Source organism: Gymnodraco acuticeps, unplaced genomic scaffold (assembly GCF_902827175.1).
Source record: "Gymnodraco acuticeps unplaced genomic scaffold, fGymAcu1.1, whole genome shotgun sequence".
NCBI lineage: Eukaryota > Metazoa > Chordata > Actinopteri > Perciformes > Bathydraconidae > Gymnodraco > Gymnodraco acuticeps.
The window spans coordinates 622,849-647,688 of NW_022989883.1; the positions used below are offsets into that span (position 1 = coordinate 622,849).

The 24,840-nt window shown below is 40.4% G+C and overlaps 1 protein-coding gene across 1 annotated transcript; it reads right to left on the minus strand.

Moving 5' to 3' along the window:
- Positions 1-21,501: 21,501 nt before the first annotated feature.
- Positions 21,502-24,620, minus strand: LOC117534588 (tubulin alpha chain-like). The gene is made up of 4 exons (XM_034198824.1): positions 24,492-24,620; positions 23,373-23,595; positions 22,958-23,106; positions 21,502-22,855 (listed from the first exon to the last, which is right to left on the minus strand). The coding sequence occupies exons 1-4, from the start codon at positions 24,492-24,494 to the stop codon at positions 21,878-21,880; spliced, it is 1,353 nt and encodes a 450-aa protein (XP_034054715.1). The 5' UTR covers positions 24,495-24,620; the 3' UTR covers positions 21,502-21,877.
- Between the last annotated feature and the right edge of the window lie 220 nt (positions 24,621-24,840).

The following is a 24,840-nucleotide window of genomic DNA, read 5'->3' on the forward strand; positions in this document are numbered from 1 at the left end:
TAGAGCACATGTGTTTTTAAAAAGCAGGAAATAAAAAAAGGAACTCACCTTGTAACCCGCAAGAGAAAAAGCATTTGAGCTCCATACTGTTTCAGAAATAATCTTTGATGTGGTTTAGAACAGGATGGCGTTTTATCACAACCGAATTTAACTGTATCTCTGGTAGAATTCTGATCAGGCATTAGCTCCGCCTCCTCTTTTTGTTTTGTTCAAGCTAAGGACCCAAAATCCGCGTTTCTCTAACAGGGCTTCAAAAGAGGGGTTTGAGCAGTGGCGACTGGTCATTAGGGGCAGGCACAGCCCCACCTAGTGTCAGCAGAAAGTATTAAAAATAATGATTACAAAAAAATATATAATATATTTTAAGATCATGTTTAATCATCTGATTCGTCTGTACATTGCTGTTTTAGTCTGTGTTCTTCTAATTAGTGTCTACAGTGTGTGCCTATTGAGCTGTTTAGAGCCATGTGGGACAAAACCATAGACTGTATATATAAATGGTGTAGGGTCCGTGACGTCACCCATAGGATTCTGCAGAGTTGCCGTGAAGCCCTTAGTAGGCGGAGTCGGCCACTAACGGCTCAACAGTGACGTCAGAGTTCAACTCCCGCCTTCTCCAGCCTGCTCCAGCCTAAGGGCAAAGAGGCGGAGCCTCCTGCCACCGAGCTGGAAGTTCCAGAGCTAGCTGAAGCTACCAAGCTAAGCTAACATGCTCCCCATCTGCACGCTGCCGTCGCATTTTACGTTTCTAAGGTAAGCGGACATGAAACTATTCAGCAAAACTATAAATAATAATCTAAGTTATTGAGTTTTTAGCATAATACTTCAGAATCTTAAAACCCCTTAACGTTTTTATGCAATTGTGCTAAATTCAACACTGGAATCAAGCAAATATTAATACGTTTGCATGACATTAGTTATTTATATTTTGATATCACTTAACTATACGTTTAATACATTTAAGTCAAGCTAAGGTACATGTGATGGTAGCTAGTTAGTGCTCTTAACTTTGAGGCCTCCTCCAAACAGCATAATAACCAGACTGTATCATTAAAACTAAGTACCAGTTCTAGATCCTTGACTTTAGACAAACAATTCAAAAGACAAAATGTATTTAAAGACCAATCTTTATTTGAATGTGCCTCTTAACCTGAGATATTAGTTATACAGTAATAGTATTGACAATCTAAAAAAACTGAGCAACTCAACAGTCAACTTTATGTTTCTTATTGTCTAGCATTTATTATTTTCATTTTCCCCCTCTCATATTCAGTGTGGACGGATTGAGACAGCATGGTGTCCAGAGAGCAGCAGAGACTTCAGGGAGAAACCTCCGTGTGATGGACGTCCTGTCTGTTGGTTTGGAGAGGACTGAGGGTCTTTCCTCTGCGAGGAGGACCAGGGCTGATGAAGGAGCCCATGCTGGGCAAAGCTGATACCAACTGCACAGGCCTAGTCGGTCACTTTATTTGACTAAATGTGTTTACTTATACACATTTAATAGGTTTACACCTTCTGTCCATATGTGCTTTTTATTTAAAATATTTGATTAACTTTTGGTTCACATTTCAATAAATTGTATTTGCACTCCTTTTGTCCATTATTCTTACTGAAAATGTTAGATTACACATTCACATCTGACTGAAGATTGGCCCCATTTATTTGTGACGTTGCAAACTCTGCGGTACAAGGCACAAGTGATGTGAAGCTCATAAAGTGAGGCAAATAGAAATAATCAGCGGATGGAGTGTAGATGTGGAAATAGCTGCATTCGATCAGCTGACTGTTTTTACAATAAAAGTAGTTTCTTAGTGAATGTCCTGTAGCCTACTGGTCTTAAAATCTCATAACATCAGCTTTTAATGTTCCTCTTGGATGTTTTTCTTGACCCTCAGAGAAGGAGAAAATGTCGTGTCTTTCAGGCATGTCCTTTCCTAACAAAAATGACAGGAAACATAAAACATATTATTGCAGAACAAGTGTGTTATTTGTGAAAGCGGTGTGTTTGTGTGTTTAGGGGCTGTAGATATAATTATTTTGTAATTGTAATGTTTTTGTTTTATTTTAACAGTGAGCTACAAAGACAATCAGATTATGAATGAACAGTATGAAGTTCATCAACATTTAAATATATGTTATTATCAAAATAATATTTAACTGTTATCAAAACGTAGTGCAGCTGTAGAAGCTTGCTCTGTTGTCTCACTGAAAGAATAACTTTTACCACGTTTTTTACAGACAATATTGAGAGATAAATAGTAGCAGTTCTCACTATGTGTTAAATATCTTTGCCTTCAATACATTAAATTAGAAAGCTGACAAAGTCATATTGCTAAATATCTAAATGTAACTTTTTGCATGGAAAAAACCCTCAACTTAACTGATGTGTAGGTGATCTAGTATTTAGTATTGTTTAATGGAATGTATATCAGTGTATTCAAGTCAATACTTCATTCATTTAAACCAATATCTTTCTTGATTCTTTGTACAGTATGAAAAAAGAGTCTTTGGACCTGAGCTGAAGTTCACTGCTGTGAGGAGTCCAGTTCTGTCTCTCACTCTCTGGTCCAGCCTGTCTGCATCACCTGGACACCTTAAACAAACAGATATATATATATTAGGGCCGGGACTTTAACGCGTTAATTAAGATTAATTAATTACACAAAAATTAACGCGTTAAAAAAATTAACGCATTTTAATCGCACTTATTTTTGCACCGCGGAACGTTTCTCACTGGATGAGTTTCAGGCGTACCGATTATACTGGAGCACCAACTAACGTTCATGACTTCAGACAACAACAAACCACAGTGAACAACAGTGGGAAATGTTGTTTTAAAAAAACGGACGGATGGAAGCGTCGATAAGAGCACGGTTGTGTGCAAATTATGCAAAAAGGAATTTGCATATCACCGTAGCACATCAAGCCTCAAGTATCACCTCAATGCAAAACATATAGCAGCTAGCGTGGAAGCTAGCGTGGACGTTAGCCTCTTTTATCGCGTTCACACCATACAGTCTATGGTTCACACCAAAAAGAGCCGGTACTAAAATTAGTTCATGAGAACCTTTTTACCCCCACGAAAGTCCCTGCTAGAGAGCAGAGAGCTGCTAGAGAGCAGGGACTTTCGTACGGCTCTCTTGTGAGAAAAGAGCTATATTTCTGATTGGCTGGAAGGATTGCAAACCACGCCCCGTAAAACTCCCAAAAAGTTTGGTGAAGCCGCCATTTTATTATCCTCGCATTAGCATTATTAGCATTAGCCCAGCGCAGAAACGCAGAGAGACTAACTTATGGCAACACAAAATAAAACATGGGAGCGGTGGAGATGAGGAGGTGTCGGCGTTCTGGCGATTTACTCGGAAGGCTTCAGTAGAAGCTGCTGGGACTCCCAGCAGCTTCTACTGAAGCCAGTCCCCAACTCCGGGGACTTCCGGCCGGGGACTTTGGGCGGCAGTATACGCCGTGAAGTGGTTTGCGGCCTGCCAGTAAACCCAAAGCAGAAGAAGAAGAAGTGACGTCAGCGGCTTCATTTGCCTAATCCACCCCCAGGTTCAAAGAGTTCTCATGAACTAAGTTCTCATGAACCTTTGTGGGAAAAGTACTGCGGTGTGAATGCGCCTAATGGTATACTAAAATCCATGTGAAAACAATTGCTTCTCACTGTTCTCAGGTCAAATATTTATATGCGATTAAAAATGCGATTAATTTCGATTAATTAATTACAAAGCCTCTAATTAATTAGATTAATTTTTTTAATCGAGTCCCGGCCCTAATATATATATATATATATATATATATATATATTAGGGATGCCAGTGATTATTCGAATATTCGTTACAGTCTCCATAATCGAATATTATTTTTAAAAATCGATTTTATTTATATATATTTTTATTATTATTTATGTATTGTTTTTTTTTTTCTGGCTTAGTTTCAACCAAAATATAGACTAATGCTAATAATAGTAATAGTATTAATAATTGTAAATGGCCATTGGTCACACCACCAGTTTGTTTTACTGTAAACTTGGAGGAAGCCTGCGTGCAGAGCAGACTGCTGCTGCAGCACGCTACACACCGACCCCGTGTGCTACACACCGGGGTCGGTCGAATAATTAATTATTATTCGCCAGGGCTGCCGAATAATCGATTTTGATCATGGTCAGTTTCTGGCAACCCTAATATATATATATATATATATATATATATATATATATATATATATATGTAAAGTACCATGTGTACAAACAATATAACTGATTCTCTTCTGTTGAACATGTTGGATTGTGTATTGTCCGAGTCAGGGTCCTTTTTATTTTACTGTAACTTTGGAAGTTGTGTTACCAATGCTTAGTGTTTATTTGATACCCATTTGTTAATGCAATTAATAAAAACAACAAGGTTTGGGTTCGTTCTTCAGATGACTGACGTTAACATGTAAGCTCAATAATGAACTCCAGCTCAACCAACCATATTGTAATATCTAAGTAATCATCTTGAAATATGACATTAATAATTGTAATATTATTATATTAATACACACATCTTATTGTGAGGTTGATTTCACATACACTACTTCGACATTAGCTTGTCTACATACTTGAGCATAGTCAATTTAAATTAACCTTAGATGCATACAGTTCCTACCTACATAATAAAATATCTCTAAGTTACAAGGATGTAACCTTATTTTATCAACCTCAAACAGAAGCCGTTTGTTTAACAGTATTATCCCACTTAATGCTTAACACTTGTCTATTTCGTTGTAACCTTTATCAGTGGCGGCGCCAGGGTATGGCTGGGGTAGGCTACAGCCATACCAAGAAATGGCTTAGCCCTACCTTAGCCTGACCATGAACAAGTATGTTAAAGTAAGCATGTTGAGAACACGGATTGCAAAAATCTACCGGTCGTGTCCATAACACACAAACTGATCCTGCTGTAACAACAAGTGCACGTTACTTGAGACCATTGGTTGAGACCATTCGGGCTTATGCTAGAGGGGTGCAAGGAATAGTCTAAGTAGTGGGGGAGTTTTATACACTAAAGGTGTGGAAATTCTCTGGCGTTATAATATCAGCGCGGCCGCGGTCAGATCAAAATGCCTCCGAATGCAATTTGAACAGACCTACAGCCAATCAGAGCAACGAAACGTTGGGTCTGCTGCGTCATGCATTACTGATTTGTCGCCGAGTAAATTGCAGACAGACAGCAGAACTTCTAGGATTAATTGTATATTTCGGATGGATAGATTTGTTCTTAAACGCCCTCGCATTGAGGTACAAGTCGAACAGGTGCCAGAGTCACACGACCCACCTGAAGAGTTAATAGTGAGTTTTGAATATATTTTGTAATAGTCATTTGAAAAAGTGTTTTGTATGACAATAGAGACACTTGTTGTGTGCTGTGTCAGTCTCTCTCTGTTTACCTGTGTCTCTCTCTCCTTCTCCGTGTCAATTCCATATGCCAACTTTTCTTGTTTCTGCCGCTGCGTAGCATGTTGTAACAACGTGGAATTAGCAGAATAGGCTATTGTATTGTTTAACTCACACCTGTTGCTCTCGATGTAATTTAGCTGATAAAAGGAGACTAATAAAAGCTAATAAAAGCCTCACGCTTGGCGTTTCACTGTCAAGGGGGGCGATATAGCGTGTAATTACATTACAAATACTGACTTGAGCCCCACCACTGTATGGGTTAGCCCAGAGCCATATAATAGAAGAGTTACGACAACGGAAGTCCAAAAACGGTTATCGTCACGTGGTTCATGGAGACGAGGATCGTTCCCCGGAAGTTCATGGCGGGCAATGTGAATGCATTGATAACAGGAGATAGAACTACGATTTTTGGTAATTATTAGTGAATAAAGGTTTTGATTTGCAATATTTATACAAAAAAATCGATATGTGTATGTATTTACATCAATATGTTTTAAAAAATAAAATAGAATTTGCTAATATTAAGTGATAATATTAGGATTAGTGTGAACAACTAGTTTACATGTTAGGCTAACAGTGCCTTGGTTAAAGAGCCTGTTGCTGTTTATTTATAGCTTTGAATTCTTTAAAACCAATATTATCTTCTTAAACTTGTATGGTAGTCAGGAGCATCACTTTCTAATGTTTATTGATATATTTAGAGGGAGGGGATCTAAAGTAATGCTTTAAAATTCAGATTAGATTAATGTCTACCATTTTCTTAAATTCATAGTAGTTTCAGTAATCCCATGGTAATTGAGGACACAAGTTATCTAAATGACTAATGTCATCTTTATGGCTTTCAGAAAGGACAGGAGACCGACAGGTGACTATCAAAGGACTAGCAGCAGCAGCATGATGATGATGATGTTAAATGTGTTGTTTTAGGAACATCCATTGCAAATACATGCATTCAATAAACATTGAATAGCATATCATGCAGTTTGTCTGTGCCTTTTCCTCCGTGTTGTCCTGGTTTGCTGTGCTGCCTCCTAGTCGCCACCATGGTTTGCTGTGCTGCCTGGGGATGCTCCAATCGCTCAGAGAAAGGAGTACGAATGTACAGCTTCCCCACTGACACAGAGCGGAGGAAGCAGGAGCAATTTCACGACCAACAGCAAAAAAATATGTGATTTATATACAAACACTGCATTTGCACTTTTTCACAAAACGAAAACCACACCATTGGGAAAGCTTAATGTTTTGTTTAATACAAAAAACAGGGAAAGGCTTGAAAAACACTGAGAGTTGAGACTCAGGGTGCAGGGTGAGGGTCTCAGTGCAGGTATTCAGGCTCCATTGAATCCCCCTCTGGTTCTTGTGCTGAAAGAGGGAGTAACAGACAGGAGAAAGGGTTATACACACCTATATAGCACACCTATTGGATGGAAATTGCCTTGGGGAGATAAGGTGTGGTCTTTGTTCCCAACTGAAGTTATGGAACTTTATTATTTGTGAGTTTAACAAAGTATGACAAATGGCATCAGTAACATATGTGATATGAATTTCTATAAAGTTGTCTCACATTCTTGGTCATATTGTATATACAGTATGTAATGAGTATAACATGTCCAGTAAGTATAAAGTGTTTCCTAATACTGTGTATTCAACCACTATGGAATATGTATGTGGGCAGACAAAACTGAGTTGTTCTGTGTGTGAAGTAACCTCAAGTCACTCCGCAGGCACATTTTGAAGCAGACCAGTTTGTCAAGACAAAAAAGGGCAAGACTAGGCTGAGAGCAGAGGCTATACCCACCATCTTCGTGCATCGCCCTGTGGTCAAAAAGAGAAGGGCCCCTGCACCACGATTCACCCCGGGACCTGTATCTACAAAGCCCATAGCTCATGATCACAGCGATAGTGTGAAAGGTGACACAGGTATTATAAGTATGAACTCTTAGTAACAAAAGTAATATTTCTTATTTTTAAGTGGTATAATATTTTAAATGTTCGAACATTTACAGTGCCATGTCTTCTACTTACATTAGTCTCAAAGATTGAGGGAAGAAGGGAAGGGATCACTGCCCTCCACCTGCCAGAGGAGCGCAAACAACAAAAACAAGCAAGGTGTCCCGTCATGTACCTGGAAGTTTGGGTTGGCAAAATGGAGTAAGAAAGGGACTTGAAAAACCTTGGTGGCTGTCTACTCATGTTGTTACAGTTGTCTTGGTTACAGCTCTCAAGTTTTTTTTTGTGCCATTTCCACATCTTTAGAAAATATGAAAAAATTGAAGTGAAATCAACCTCTTCTCTGGAGAACAAACTTCGATTTCTCTGTCTTGTGAGTTTGCAGTCTTGCAGTTTTGCTCCTCCACCTGTAACATCACTGCCCCCTCCACCTGCCATACAGTAGGTTACTAACAAGATTACTTATATAATACAGTGATAGAATACATGTTTAGTATGCTTACTTATATAAAACAGTAGTATTAAACTTACCTTGTGTGTTCACTCTCACTTAAGTTCCTCTCCCTTTGCCATCAATCCAAAATCAGCTGAGCTGCAACATTATACACACAGGTAATAATCAACATAATCACAAGGACACAATATGGCTCTGCTAAAAACACTCACTCTTACACGCACCAAAGTTATATTTATCTAATATTTAACTCCCTCCACCCCCGCATACAATCCCGTTTAGAAGCCCCTCTTCTCTAATTCAACAACGTTGGACCAAATAGACATTAAGAGAACGGAATTTACAATTAAAAGGCTGTTCAACGTGTGTTGCTAACTTGCTTCGGTATCCTAGCTTGATCTGTTATCTGTAAACGTTCCCTAAATCTACTAATTTAGGGATAATCCACTGACATCCTTTAATACACATGTTCAATTGAATCAGATGTACTGATAATATCCTCAATATAAATCTTTAAACTTCTTACCTTTAAAAGTCCGTCACGAACGGTCTATTATGCTGCAACTCCACAGCTCTGCTAGCCTTGGCGCTAACTTCCGGGGAACGATTGAGAGGCTCCACGATCTGCCATTGCTGTAAAAAAGTGGTCCATTGGAGTGAACGGAGATGTCATAACTCTTCTATTATATGGCTCTGGGTTAGCCCTACCATAGATTACCCAACAAAAATACTCTGGCGCCGCCACTGACCTTTATATATACACAGTCTATGATTTTAACTTGGAGGCTACGATTAGCATCGTTAGCACCGATGTAGCTACCACTAGCTTACATGCTAACCCAAGCCTTACCATTCATTACGTAGCTGATTAAAATCATTAACACATAAATAAAGCACTCAAATTTCACTTACCGCATTCATGCACCGTCTGTTTTAACCGCAGAGCGAGTCACAATAGTCCGATATATAAGCATGAAGAACAAACAACCACGGCCGGCTACAAGTTGTGTTTCCTGGATGAGCTGAGCAGGCAGAGTCCCTGTAGCTAGCTTCACGGAGCAGCTAGCAGAGAGACAAGAAGCTAACAGCGGCAGGCACTTGACAGAGCCGTCACTCAATGTGACCACGCCCTAATGTATGCACAAACTTTAAGACCTAATATAAATAAAAGGGTCGCGTTAGAAAACAATTCACTCACAGATCCATAATCATAAAGGTGGAATCTAACTATATCGATAATAAAATGTATGGAGCCAGGGGTAGAAACATGTTTTTTTCTGCTGTAAAATTGGGCATTTTAACATTGGGGTCTATGGAAATTGCTCCTTTCTGCAGCCATCGCCTATCGGCCAATATATGAACTGCAGTGTGTGGCACTTCCGTATTGGCTTCCTGGGCTGCTTCTCAGGTCGACTATTTTCATTTCCTCGCTCCTCGGTCCTCGGTCTCACCGGAAGTTGATTTGCCTGCGCCATCTTGAGTACCGTCCCATGGCTCTTATTTCTGCCGGAGGACCGAGGATCGAGGAGCGATAATGGAGGAGCGATAATCGAGGAACCACCAGACCATCCTCCGATGAAATCCTCAGATACTCGCCCCGCCCCCTTACTGTGTATCGCTCACTGATTGGACGATGCAGTGCATGCACTGATCTCATGCTTCTTGACATGAGAGCCGTTTCCCAGCGGAGTGAAGAAAATACATGAACCTCACGGGAGTCACTCCTCAGTTTATACCGTGTTTTGTTTCAATTCCTGTTTCATTTAGTTACAAATATGTGATATATCTGAACAACAAAGTGGTCAAAAATCCTTTTATTCATTTGTTTGAAACATTTTCATGATCGCTTTTTTCGTTTTACATTTTCATTTATTGTCATTTCCATTCAGTCAGTCATTAAGTGCTATTAAAATGTTAATGTGCTACATATCCACACAAACAAACAAACAAAGTGTGCAATCCAATGAATGTTAATCTAACTGGGTTTTGATAGATAACATATCTCTTTTTCTTCTCTCAATTATTTTATTTATTTTGTGCACTAATCAATATTAATCAAACTATTGTTCGTTTATACATTTTAAGAATGGCGTTTATCTTTTTTGAGAATGAGTTCTTATTTTATTTAATTTATTGGGATCTACAACAGATGATACACATGTTTGTGTCAGTAAATGTGCACTAACAGAGGCGGGGGTGTGTGTGGAAATAACGGGGACAGAGCTGGCTGCTGTCAGACGATCAGCTGTGCAGCGTCATCACAAACGGACGTCACTTCACGTGACGCTCCGGAGGAAAGGACGTCCCATTGCTCTTAAAACTCATTTCCCTGCTTCTCGTGGTTTCCTTGCGTCCCTCCATGCTTCCCTGGTGGGAGGGACTAAACGCAGGGAAACGACGCAAGTGAGGGAAGCAAGGATTTCATTTAATCGACCTGAGAAGCAGCCCCGGTGTCAGTGTCACTGTCACTACCCGATCTGCAGTGCGCATGTGCGAGATGGTCCGCCATATTGGACAACTCCGGACGGCAACTCAAGTAGGACCCTTGACACAGTGGCTTTTGGCAAAGCTCAAAAATAAAACTCGAGAGAGATGAGTTATTGTTATTACAACGTGACTTAAACTCGAGAGAGATGAGTTATTGTTATTACAACGTGACTTAAACTCGAGAGAGATGAGTTATTGTTATTACAACGTGACTTCACTATTATTTAACAACTCTTTTTATTGGGTTCTTTTATTTGGGGTTAAGTACATTGTCAGAATAAGTGAGAAATGAATTTAACTTCTGTTAGACAGTTATATGCCATACATTTTTGCACACATTCACAGTAAATATGTATTCAGTATGATAGCTGTCTAACAGAAGTTAAATCCATTTCTCACTTATTCTGACAATGTACTTAATCCCAAATAAACGAACCCAATAAAAATAGTTGTTAAATAATAGTGAAGTCACGTTGTAATAACAATAACTCATCTCTCTCGAGTTTTCCTTTTTAGGTTTGCCAAAAGCCACTGTGTCAATGTTGTCCTATTTGGGTTGCTGTCCGGAGTTGTCCAATATGGCGGACCATCTCGCACATGCGCACTGCAGATCGGGCAGAGCTGCAGATCGGGTAGTGACAACAGTCAGTACCAGATATGGGCTGCTTCTCAGGTCGACTATTTTCATTTCCTCGCTCCTCGGTCCTCGGTCTCACCGGAAGTTGATTTGCCTGCGCCATCTTGAGTACCGTCCCATGGCTCTTATTTCTGCCGGAGGACCGAGGATCGAGGAGCGAGGAGCGATCATGGAGGAGCGATAATCGAGGAACCACCAGACCATCCTCCGATGAAATCCTCAGATACTCGCCCCGCCCCCTTACTGTGTATCGCTCACTGATTGGACGATGCAGTGCATGCACTGATCTCATGCTTCTTGACATGAGAGCAGAGTGAAGAAAATACATGAACCTCACGGGAGTCACTCCTCAGTTTATACCGTGTTTTGTTTCAATTCATGTTTCATTTAGTTACAAATATGTGATATATCTGAACAACAAAGTGGTCAAAAATCATTTTATTCATTTGTTGGAAACATTTTCATGATCGCTTTTTTCGTTTTACATTTTCATTTATTGTCATTTCCATTCAGTCAGTCATTAAGTGCTATTAAAATGTTAATGTGCTACATATCCACACAAACAAACAAAGTGTGCAATCCAATGAATGTTAATCTAACTGGGTTTTGATAGATAACATATCTCTTTTTCTTCTCTCAATTATTTTATTTCTATTGTGCACTCTAATCAATATTAATCAAACTATTGTTCGTTTATACATTTTAAGAATGGCGTTTATCTTTTTTGAGAATGAGTTCTTATTTTATTTTATTTATTGGGATCTACAACAGATGATACAAATATTTGTGTCAGTAAATGTGTACTAACAGAGGCGGGTGTGTGTGTGGAAATAACGGGGACAGAGCTGCTGTCAGACGATCAGCTGTGCAGCGTCATCACAAACGGACGTCGCTTCACGTGACGCTCCGGGGGAAAGGACGTCCCATTGCTCTTAAAACTCATGTTCCTGCTTCTCGTGGTTTCCTTGCGTCCCTCCATGCTTCCCTGGTGGGAGGGACTAAACGCAGGGAAACGACGCAAGTGAGGGAAGCAAGGATTTCATTTAATCGACCTGAGAAGCAGCCATGTTCGGGCTACCAGATATGTTCGGGTGTATTTCCGTCGCATCCGTCATATCCGTCATATACTCACCTCCCTCTGCTCCCAGCGCTCTGCTGCCACACACCGGCCGTCTGCGGAACTGCAGCCGGAGGAACTCGGGACAGCTTGTTATGTGTGGGGTGCTATGGTGGGGTCCCATGGTGGGGTCCCATGTACTTGTGCACATAAATAATGTTTCTAATTATTTACAATTCAAAAATATATATATTCTGCATTACTTTAGCCAACACTTTTATAAGGCCACTAGATTAGATAATTACGAAATGTGTAGATAGAATACATATCTTTCAGGTTGTTATTTTGTCATTATGTTTAATGTTTTATTTACCTTTTAGTATTTTTATATAGTATCTGAACTTTGGAGAGGAGTTGGGAGACACACGACACATCAAATCACATCTACAGATCAACGAAGCGAATGGAAGTACTCCCATACTAGCGTGAAAATGTTTGTGAAAACGTGTGCAAAGTCTCCGAAAATCCTAAAAATAAGCTCATATTTGAATTCCCCATAAAAAAAACACATCATTCAGTAAAAACAAGGCCCCACTGATCATCTACTCTCTGAGACGATTCCAGGGATGTCTGGCTTGAGTTTCTACCACCAGGGAAAGTGGACAAAAGTGCCCGAGATCAGCCTCTTAATTTACCCAGGGCCTAGTGCTTGGCTTTGGGCATGAAAAGTATTTTATTAAATATCTGAACTTTGGAGAGGAGTTGGGGGAAACACGACACATCAAATCACATCTACAGATCAAGACGAAGCGAATGGAAGTACTCCTAGCGTGTGAACATGTTTGTGAAAAACGTGTGCAAAGTCTCCGAAAACGGAGCAGTGGCTGTGATGCTAGCTTTGCGGCTAGCGGTTAGTTGTTATTGTTTGAAGTTGTTGCTATGGAAACAACATGACGGAGAAAAAATTAATATCTTCTACATATAATAACGGACAAAGTAAAGAATGAAGTGTAGGCTATGCTTGTTTGAAGTTGTTGCTAAGGAAACAACATGACGGAGAAAAAGTATAATCTTCTACATATAATAACGGACAAAGTAAAGAATGAAGTGTCGGCTATGTTTAAATGTTCGGAATTTGACCGTGATGGCCCTCTTGAGTTGCCGTAAAATATGACGAATATGACGGATGCGACGGAAATACACCCGAACATATCTGGTAGCCCGAACATATCTGGTACTGACACCGGCTCTACCCCAAGCCCCCAGGAAGTGCGCCGGACTCAGATGAAAATATTCGTGCTGGCCAAATGGCGGTACTACACTTCCGTTTGGTTGCCAGGCCCGGAAACACTTTTTCCCATTGACTTACATGGGGAAAGAGTGGTCTGTAAATCGTTGGATATTTGTATTTAAACTAAATAAACTACCCAGTATGAACACTTGTATAGCCCTTATTAAAAACATTCGTTCCTCAAGTTGTAAAAATGTGCTAATAACGTTATTCTGAGAGTTATTTCCCTCTGCATTATGAACGCGCATCTAACCCACGGGACCGCGCCGCCCGGCACGTTCAAGTTACGTGTCCAGCATGGTCCCGACCAATCAGAGCACACTGTGCTCACAGGAAGGGTGGGGGCTGGAGCTATTGGAGCTACAACGAGCCGTTAAAGGCAGAGAGTGAAATTCAGTGAATACACGTAGTTTACAGAGATGCTGTTTGAGAAACCAATGTGAGTTGCGTTTATCTTTACCCATGGATGCACAATAAGAACGGACCCATATCGTCTTACTGCCATCCCACGGAGCTGTAATAATGGATATATTGCACATGTTTGCTGTAATTCATTATTATACTACATGGGCTGTATGATTAAATCTTGTACCGTAAATGTTGTATTAAATAAAGTTAATATTACCGACGTTAGATTAACGTCCCTGTAGCTTCTTATTGCACTAAGAAGCTTATTGCACTATATATACATATACATACATATATATACACACACACATATATATATATATACACACACATATATATATATACACACACATATATATATACACACATATATATACACATATATATATATTCTTTCACACACAGTGACGTCACAGCTACCCACAATGCAACGCGCGCCATATATTTTTTTATAAAGACGCCATTTTTCTGGAGGTGCAAAAATCCTGGCAATGCTAATATAAACAGCTAGCTTATGTTGCCAGGCAGAGCGCACTAGGTTTTTTTTCTGAATTAACGACCGAAGAAATCGCTGCATGTCTTCGGATTACATCTCTGGACTTGAGGGGTGTGCTCTAGGTCGTTACCAGCGTAAACTAGAGCTGTGTGGGTTGTTGGATGTACAATGTATGGAATTACGACCCTCAAAAGTGGCCTTTGGTCGATTTTGGCTGCATCTACGTCTATCTTCTGGAAACACCAGGTGAATACCCCACTTGTCACAATAATATTATCATGCCAATGCATATATGTGGTATTTTAGAGTTGACTATATTGATGAAGGCAATCGACTATGATATTCTGTATGCACCTCGCGTGAAATGGTTGATACCGGAAGTACGGTGTCGCCCTCGGCCCAAAACCCGTATGTGTGTGTGAAAGAATGTAACCCAAATATCCCGTAGCCTCTCTGAACACCATGGGACTCTGCGTTGTGTTTGTTATTGGTGATGGGATGTTATGCAGAGGGGTGGAAAACAGGACACAGCAGATCGGATTGCGGTGGAGACGCTGAGTAGCGATTTATTCTTCACAATGGCAGCTCTTCTGACACACCTTTTGCGGAGTGAATATAAACATTAGCGCATTAGCTACATGCTAACCAATACAATAACCAAATGAACAGACAAAACATAAACATCTCACTCCCAAACATACACAAACGGGTAAATAAACATTTAAACTAACCCATTAATTAAATAAATGGAATGTTTGGACGTTTTGAACATAATAATGTGTACAATTATTTGCCGCCATTAACACTGCTCACCTTTTGCGGAGTGATTGTAAACATTAGCGCCAAGATGGCGGCCGCACCCAGAACAACAAGAGATATACGGTGTCCCACAATGGACAAAAAACAACAATTTGTTGCGCAACAGCAACACCTAGTGGCCTGTCAAGGCTGTTACCTTACATATATATAATATATATATATACACACATATATATATATACACATACACACATATATATATATATAGGCCTACACATATATACACACATATATATACACATATATATATACACATATACATATATATTATATATATACATATATATATATACACAGTATATATACATATACATATATATATATATATATATATATATATATATATATACACAGTGCATAATAATTCTTTCATGCTAAATGTAAATGAAGCTCTGTTGCTTGGATATCACTAGATCCTGTTACAGCGTAATATAAGTACATAACGATTGATGTGTACATTAGCATAATTACTAGCTAGCCGCTAGCTGCTAACTGCCGCCTCGTTAATATCAAATCCATCATAATAACAAATCATTACCATGCTGTCATGAACGCGCGGTGCTGTTACGTGTACGCAAATTGACGTGCTTGATGTGAACGAGCATTTTGGTTAAAGTTGCGCATGCTCTATGAGCGCACATACGGGTACTTCTCAGGCATGCCGGGTAATCTGTGACGTTTCACTCTCTCAAAAGTTGGGCCATTTTATCATCATGCGCAAATGAGCAACTCTCATAGGAATGAATGAGGCCCCGCCTCCCACGCTGTATCCAGTTCTTATTATACATCCATGCTCTACCCAAGCCCCCAGGAAGTGCGCCGGAGTCTGATGAGAATATTCGTGGTGGCCAAACGGCGGTACTACACTTCCTTTAGGTTGCTGGGCCCGGAAAAACTTTTTCCCATTGACTTACATGGGGAAAGAGTGGTCTGTAACTCGTTGGATAATTTTTTTTAAACTAAATTAAAAAAAACAGTATGAACACTTGTATAGCCCTTATTAAAAACATTCGTTCCTCAAGTTGTAAAAATGTGCTAATAACGTTATTCTGAGAGTTATTTCCCTCTGCATTATGAACGCGCATCTAACCCACGGGACCGCGCCGCCCGGCACGTTCAAGTTACGTGTTCAGCACTACATGCGTTTATCTTTACCCATGGATGCACAATAACAACGGACCCATATCGCCTTACTGCCATCCCACGGAGCTGTAATAATGGATATATTGCACATGTTTGCTGTAATTCATCATTTGTAAAATATTATACTACATGGGCTGTATGATGTACATCTTGTACCGTAAATGTTGTATTAAATAAAGTTAATATTACCGACGTTAGATTAACGTCCCTGTAGGTTATTATTGCACTAAGAAGCTTATTGCAATGTGTATATATATATATATATATATATATATATACACAGTGCAATAATTATTTCATGCTAAATGAAGCTCTGTTGCTTGGATATCACTAGATCCTGTTACAGCGTAATATAAGTACATAACGATTGATGTGTACTTTAGCATAATTACTAGCTAGCCGCTTGCTGCTAACTGCCGCCTCGTTAATATCAAATCCATCATAATAATAATCCATTACCATGCTGCCATGAACGCACGGTGCTGTTACGTGTACGCAAATTGACGTGCTTGATGTGAACGAGCATTTTGGTTAAAGTTGCGCATGCTCTATGAGTGCACATACGGGTACTTCTCAGGCATGCCGGGTAATCTGTGACGTTTCACTCTCTCAAAAGTTGGGCCATTTTATCATCATGCGCTAATGAGCAACTCTCATAGGAATGAATGAGGCCCCACCTCCCACGCTGTATCCAGTTCTTATTATACATCCATGGCTCTACCCCACAGTTTGCCGCTTGGACAAAACCCGATCATGCCCCTCCCTCTCACTGTCTAAGTGAACGGTGACTGTAAAAACTACACTGCGCATGCTCAGAGTATTTAATGTGTGTGGCAAAAAAATAATGACCGGTCCTAGGGGCACTGAGTTGCCATCCCCACCATACGTCATCTCACATAATTCAGAGCTGATTGGCTGTAAGTACGTGTGCCGCGAAACGTGTGGTGTGTGAAGAGGAGACGAGAGACGCGTCCTAAAACCAGGAAGTAAGCTGCGCATGGGTTCCCTCCATGGATGTATAATAAGAACTGGATACAGCGTGGGAGGCGGGGCCTCATTAATTCCTATGAGAGTTGCTCATTAGCGCATGATGACAAAATGGCCCAACTTTTGAGAGAGCGAAACGTCACAGATTACCCGGCATGCCTGAGAAGTACCCGTATGTGCACTCATAGAGCATGCGCAACTTTAACCACGCCGCCCAAAAGGCTTGTTCACATTAAGCACGTGAATTTGCGTACACGCAGTGGCGACTGGTCATTAGGGGCAGGTGGGGCACAGCCCCACCTAGTGTCAGCAGAATGTATTAAAAGTAATGATTACAAAAAAATGCAAAAAATAAATTAAAAAATATATAAAATATATTTTAAGATCATGTTTAATCATCTGATTCGTCTCATTGCTGTTTTAGTCTGTGTTCTTCTAATTAGTGTCTACAGTGTGGGCCTATTGAGCTGTTTAGAGCCATGTGGGACAAAACCCGATCCTGCCCCTCCCTCTCCCTGTTTAAGTCAATGGTGACTGTAAAAACTACACTGCGCATGCTCAGAGTATTTTCCTTTTTAATGTGTGTGGCAACAAAATAATGACCATAGGGGCATAGAGCTGCCATCCCCACCATACGTCATCTCACATCATTCAGAGCTGATTGGCTGTAAGTACGTGTGCCGCGAAAAGTGTGGGTGTGTGAAGAGGAGACGAGGAGAGCTGCAGTGACGCGTCCTAAAACCAGGAAGTAAGCTGCGCATGGCTTCCCTCCACAAAAAAGCAATGATATTTCTCCATAGGATTTTAGAAAATAGCTCAAAATAAGATCTGTGGGAAACAAACCTGTTAGATAAATGCACGTTTTGTTCAGCCGGATAATATCCACATGTCTACCCTACTTTTATCATTTTCGAATCATAAATCTATTGATTAGATTAGATTTATTATAAATGGACTTCATCTTCAAGTCAAGGTAAGACTGCAATTTGATTGAAAATGGGATCTTACTAAGAGAGAACAATTCAATATTTAAATGATAAAATTACATTTTTTGGGTATCCTTTTGTTGAACTGTCTGTTTAAAATTAATTGAAGCATCAGACTAAAAAAGCTTTTGAAAATAATATTATATTTTGATTTAGGTCAAAATATAATATTTGTAAACCTGAAGAGCCAGTGCCTCAGCAGCCATGAACCTCACTGCAGAAGCTTATATATACTGTAGACATCTACGTTTTTTGTGCCCCACCACTTTTGTACATATAAAAACGCCACTGCGTACACGTAACAGCACCGCGCGTTCATGACAGCATGGTACTGGATTTATATTAACGAGGCGGCAGTTAGCAGCTAATTATGCTAAATTACACATCAATCGTTATGTACTTTTATATTACGCTGACATCAGGATCTAGTGATATCCAAGCAACAGAGCTTCATTTAGCATGATACTTGTGTGGGTTGTACATGAAACCATTTGGTAATATATACAAATGTATATGTTGAAGCCTGTTATGATCAATTGTGAGTTAAAACTTTATCTAAAAAGTAAAGCTGATCATCAGCTTTACTTTTTAGATAAAGTTACTGTGGTGGAGTTAAAATAACAATAGCCTATTTCTTTTTTAAATGTGATGGAGTAAAAGGATAGTAACTGTGATTATTCATGTTAAGTAGCCCACAAGTAACTAAAACAATTGCAAGTGCAATAAGAAGCTACAGGAACGTTAATCTACGTCGGTAATATTAACTTTATTTAATACAACATTTACGGTACAAGATGTACATCATACAGCCCATGTAGTATAATATTTTACAAATGATGAATTACAGCAAACATGTGCAATATATCCATTATTACAGCTCCGTGGGCTGGCAGTAAGGCGATATGGTGACGGTCCGTTGTTATTGTGCATCCATGGGTAAAGAGAAACATGAACGTGCCGGGCGGCGCGGTCCCGTGGGTTAGATGCGCGTTCATAATGCCGAGGGAAATAACTCTCAGAATAACGTTATTAGCACATTTTTACAACTTGAGGACCGAATGTTTTTAATAAGGGCTATACAAACGTTCATACTGGGTAGTTTATTTAGTTTTTAAAAAATTATCCAACGAGTTACAGACCACTCTTTCCCCATGTAAGTCAATGGGAAAAAGTGTTTCCGGGCCCAGCAACCTAAATGAAGTGTAGTACCGCCGTTTGACCAGCACGAATATTCTTATCAGACTCCGGCGCACTTCCTGGGGGCTTGGTTCCCTCCACAAAAAAGCAATAAGATTTCTCCATAGGATTTGAGAAAATAGCTCAAAATAAGATCTGTGGGAAACTACCTGTTAGATAAATTCACGTTTTGTTCAGCCGGATAGTATCCACATGTCTACCCTACTTTTATAATTTTCGAATCATAAATCTATCGAGATTAGATTTATAATAGACTTTTGAAACTACAAGAAGATAAGGAGGACTTTTACAAAAAAGTAATAGAGATTTTTGTCCAGAAGGATAGGCAAATGGACTTCATCTTCAAGTCAAGGTAAGACCGCAATTTTATTGAAAATGGGATCTTACTAAGAGAGAACAATTCAATATTTAAATGATCAAATTAAAAATTTTGGGTATCCTTCTGTTGAACTGTCTGTTTAAAATTAATCCAAGCATCAGACAAAAAAAGCTTTTGAAAATAATATTATATTTTGATTTAGGTCAAAATATAATATTTGTAAACCTGAAGAGTCAGTGCCAGTGCCTCACCAGCCATGAACCTCACTGCAGTAATAATAATAATAATAATAATAAAAACATCACTATAGTTTATAGCCTAGCTTATAGACATCTAAGTTTTTTGTACCCCACCACTTTTGTACATATAAAAACGCCACTGAGTATGAGGCATGGCTACAATGGGTGAACTGTTTGGTATTTTAAGCAAACAACTTCACAGACATGTTTTGTATGGCCCTACAATATATGTTTCCAATATAGCATAATAGGTCCCCTTTAAGTAAGCTTTCTTAACGCTAATGTTATATAGTCAGATTGCTCTGAAGATGGGCGGTGACATTCTATTAATTTTCACGTTCAGTCAGTTGATTTTTGCCGGCCGTCTTTCCTGCAACGGCAGTTTTTCTGTATTTCCTAATCCTGTAATATGACTTGATCGCTTTCAACTCCGCACACTGAGCTCTGATTGGTCAGCAGGCGGTGCTTTCACTGACTTGATCTCCTGGAACATAAGTTACCATGGAGATCTAGCCCGGTAAGAAGAGAACCAGCGCCGTAGGACCGGAAACCCAGAGTTTACCCTGAAGTTAGCTTGCTAAGCGAAAATCCGGCTTCGTAGTACAGGCCTCAGGTGCTGTGGACTCTCTGTTCATAAATCTACATTTTTTTCATTGTAAAGTAAACCCTGAACTTACCTGTTTGTGCACAAAGATATTACTTAAAAAACAAACTGAAAACTATTCCTAGCACCACTAAACAAACACTCCTGGTTTAATCCTGAGGTATTTATGTTATGTAAGGCATTGTACTCACCTGCTTTGTGGAGGAATTAAAGCTTAAATGTTTAGTGCTTATCAAGGAGGTGCAGTTTGTTAACCAAGGGATGTGTTGTGTTACACACTGACTGTAGAGTACACCACTGGGAATATATTTCAGTTATGTTAACAAAAAGTGCCTGTTGAGCGTACAGTAGATGTCTTAATCATTACATTTGAACAGGAGTATTTCTCCATAAAATCCTATGTGTTCAACTTTCTTGCCTCGGAGAACACGCCTGCGATCTTAGTTGTATGTGTGTTCGGAGAGGAAAAACATTACATGTTACGGATCTGAGCTCAGTGGGGTCTGCGTTTAATTGATCATTTCAAAGCTGATCAAGTTAACACTGCAGTAAAGAGGTCAGCATAAAGCCTGAAGGAGACACTGATCAAAGTAAGCAGATAAATAGCTTTTAGTTGAAAGATGTGCACTAAAAGCACAAGCGACAAACGTTAAGAGTATTTATCTCCGCTGTCTGTATTTTATTTATAGTCACATTATATTTAATCAAATGAGTAATTGCAAAGTGAATAGCAAGTACATTTGCATTGGGTCATATAGGAACATTTAATTGTAGGCATGAGTATGCACCAACTTCCTTAAAGCAGATGTGTGTCTGTTTAGTTGAGGTTTAACTCAGTCATTTTAATTATTTTGACTCGGATCTCACACGCCATAACATTTGAAAATTTGATTGAATGGTCCTTTAAAAAAAAAAAAAAATGTTCTCATCATCATTGAAAAATATATCGTGTTATTTTCTGTACCAGATAGAGAAGTCACATTCACCTTGATATAAAGTCATTTAATGGAAGAGGCAGATGTCATGTCGGAACACAAGTGCACTTTATTGAAATGGTTTAGTCAGTGTACAGGTTGCCTCCCCCGGCCTGGCTTCCCATCATCAATGCCTGTCAGAACAATGCAGTTAACCAACATTTGGAATGACTCAAAAGAAAATAGAAAGATTAAAAAAAAATGTAAGTCACCAGATGCAACAGCTGAACCCTGTTTTTTTTTTAAAAACCTAGTTAAACATTACGGTGTCCTTCATCGTTAAGAGTTCAAAATCTTGAGTCACGTGCCAAAATAACTGAAGCCAAGCTAAAGAGATGGTCGTCCAGGCTCTGGAGGGTCAGAGTCTTCACCACAGATGTTTCAGTGGCTTAGTACTCCTCCCCTTCTTCTCCTTCGTCCCCCACGCTGTCGGTGCCCACCTCCTCATAATCCTTCTCCAGGGCAGCCATATCCTCTCTGGCCTCAGAGAACTCTCCCTCCTCCATCCCCTCTCCAACGTACCAGTGGACGAAGGCCCTCTTGGCGTACATCAGGTCGAACTTGTGGTCCAGGCGAGCCCAGGCCTCTGCGATGGCGGTGGTGTTGCTCAGCATGCACACGGCCCTCTGCACCTTGGCCAGGTCTCCTCCAGGAACCACGGTAGGGGGCTGGTAGTTTATGCCCACCTTGAAGCCAGTGGGACACCAGTCCACAAACTGGATGGTGCGCTTGGTTTTGATGGTGGCGATGGCAGAGTTGACATCTTTGGGCACCACATCACCACGGTACAGGAGGCAGCAGGCCATGTACTTGCCGTGGCGGGGGTCGCATTTCACCATCTGGTTGGCTGGCTCGAAACAGGCGTTGGTGATGTCAGCCACCGACAGCTGCTCGTGGTAGGCCTTCTCTGCGGAGATAACTGGGGCGTAAGTGGCCAGAGGGAAGTGGATACGAGGGTAAGGCACCAAGTTGGTCTGGAACTCAGTCAGATCCACATTCAAGGCACCATCGAAGCGCAGGGAGGCGGTGATGGAGGAGACGATCTGTCCAATCAGCCTGTTGAGGTTGGTGTAGGTAGGGCGCTCGATGTCCAGGTTCCTGCGGCAGATGTCGTAGATGGCCTCATTGTCCACCATGAAGGCACAGTCGGAGTGCTCCAGGGTGGTGTGGGTGGTCAGGATGGAGTTGTAGGGCTCCACCACAGCGGTGGACACCTGGGGGGCGGGGTAAACCGCAAACTCAAGCTTGGACTTCTTGCCGTAGTCGACAGAGAGACGCTCCATCAGCAAGGAGGTGAAGCCAGAGCCGGTTCCTCCTCCAAAGGAGTGGAAGATCAGGAAACCCTGGAGCCCTGTGCACTGGTCAGCCTGGAAATAAGGGATAATGGTTTTAAATGTTTTGCCATCAATCGAAATATGTTTTTATTTTAAAGGCTTCACTTGCAACATGTAATGAGATGAAGAGCTCACCAGTTTGCGAGTCCTGTCAAGCACCATGTCGATGATCTCTTTGCCGACGGTGTAGTGACCGCGGGCGTAGTTGTTGGCTGCGTCCTCCTTACCGGTGATCAGCTGCTCGGGGTGGAAGAGCTGGCGGTAGGTTCCTTTACGGACTTCATCTGAGAAACAACACGGGTACAGTCATGGGTATTGAACCAGAATAATCCAGAATATTTTAGATACACGTATATTCTACTGTAGATATTATATTTGCTGTTTATTGATTTTATTTTATTATTTATATATTTTAATGCCTGAACACACTGCTGCGGCAACAAAATAATTTCCCAATTTGGGTTCAATAAGCATCTATTTATCCGTCTGTCCTACCCGTCTTCTTCAAAAATATTATTTCACGTTTAAATACAAATATGTGTATCCTTACCGATTACAGTGGGCTCCAGGTCCACAAAGACGGCTCTGGGGACGTGTTTGCCGGCTCCAGTCTCGCTGAAGAAGGTGTTGAAGGAGTCGTCTCCTCCTCCGATGGTCTTGTCACTCGGCATCTGACCGTCAGGCTGGATGCCGTGCTCCAGGCAGTAGAGCTCCCAGCAGGCATTGCCCATCTGGACTCCGGCCTGGCCGACATGCATAGAGATACACTCACGCTGTGGAGGAGAGACAAACAGTTATTATTATTATATTAAAGAGTCTTTTGTTCAGATAACATTTCTGCTGTATGAAAATGACCTAATAATTCATATTGAGAATTTGAACTGAAACATTCCATGTCAGTTTATACAGTGCAATCACTGACCCAGAATATCCTTACAATAGTACTACAGCGTAATTTAATAGTTTACACAGTTTCCATGTGTCAATTTGACAAATAAAACGCTGCATGGTTCATCATTATATTTTATTTATTGCATTTATATGAACAAATTAAGAAAAAGAGTGGATTAAAAAAGGTTGGGACGCAGTGGGACAGTTACAAAATGGCCGATTTAATGGACAATAGTGTCCTCAAAATCCAGTCCCTTTTAGATGGTGCTTTGGGCGGGGACATGTTATAATCTCTATCCGGAGGTGGTTACTTTGTGCTGAGTCACGTGTACCTGCTTCACTCTGTCGTCTGCCCAGTGCCCCTCCCAAACCGAGCAACAGGGAGGAGAGATGGAGGAGGGGAGACTCTCCTCCCTGCTGGAAAGCCCTATCTTTGTGTAACGTTCACGGACAGGTCGTGATGGCGTCTTCTAGCTCGCCGGTTTACAGTAATGCGCAGCCTCATCAGCTTTCCGCAAACCGTTTTATAATCTATGCTTTTATTCCTAATAAACTGCAGTTTTTAGCAAATATTTCTATACAGCCGTTAGATTTTGAATTTGAAACTGTTCCAACGGTTTGGCCTATAACCACCTCACTGTACGCGCATACGCGCGATTTATACGAAAAACAATCAAATTAATGCCGTTAATTTGAAATAAATCGACAATTTTATTCCAAAACGTCGATATTTGTATAATACAAGCTAGACTACGCTCTCGTTTTCTTCATTACTCACCATTTTTGTAGGTTTTTTTCCCTGCTCCTCTCCGACACTAAAGAATCGGTTGTAGAAGGCAGTATTGAGGGAGAAGAGGAGCTGCCTATATTTATAACCTTCTCAGGGGGCGGAGCCACAGCGGCGGTTTTTTCCTTCCTGCGCGAGCCGGCGGGAGCGAGCCATGGAGCGAACGTTGGGGAGTGCTGCATTCATGTACGACTTGAAATATTCCGACATCTGAAAGAACAGTTTTTCATTATTGTTCTATTGAAAATCCAGAAACTTTTGAATTAAGATCAATTATCAATGTTTCATGGAGAATGTCTAAAAAAGTGTATTGTATATTTACACAATGCAAACGTTCTAG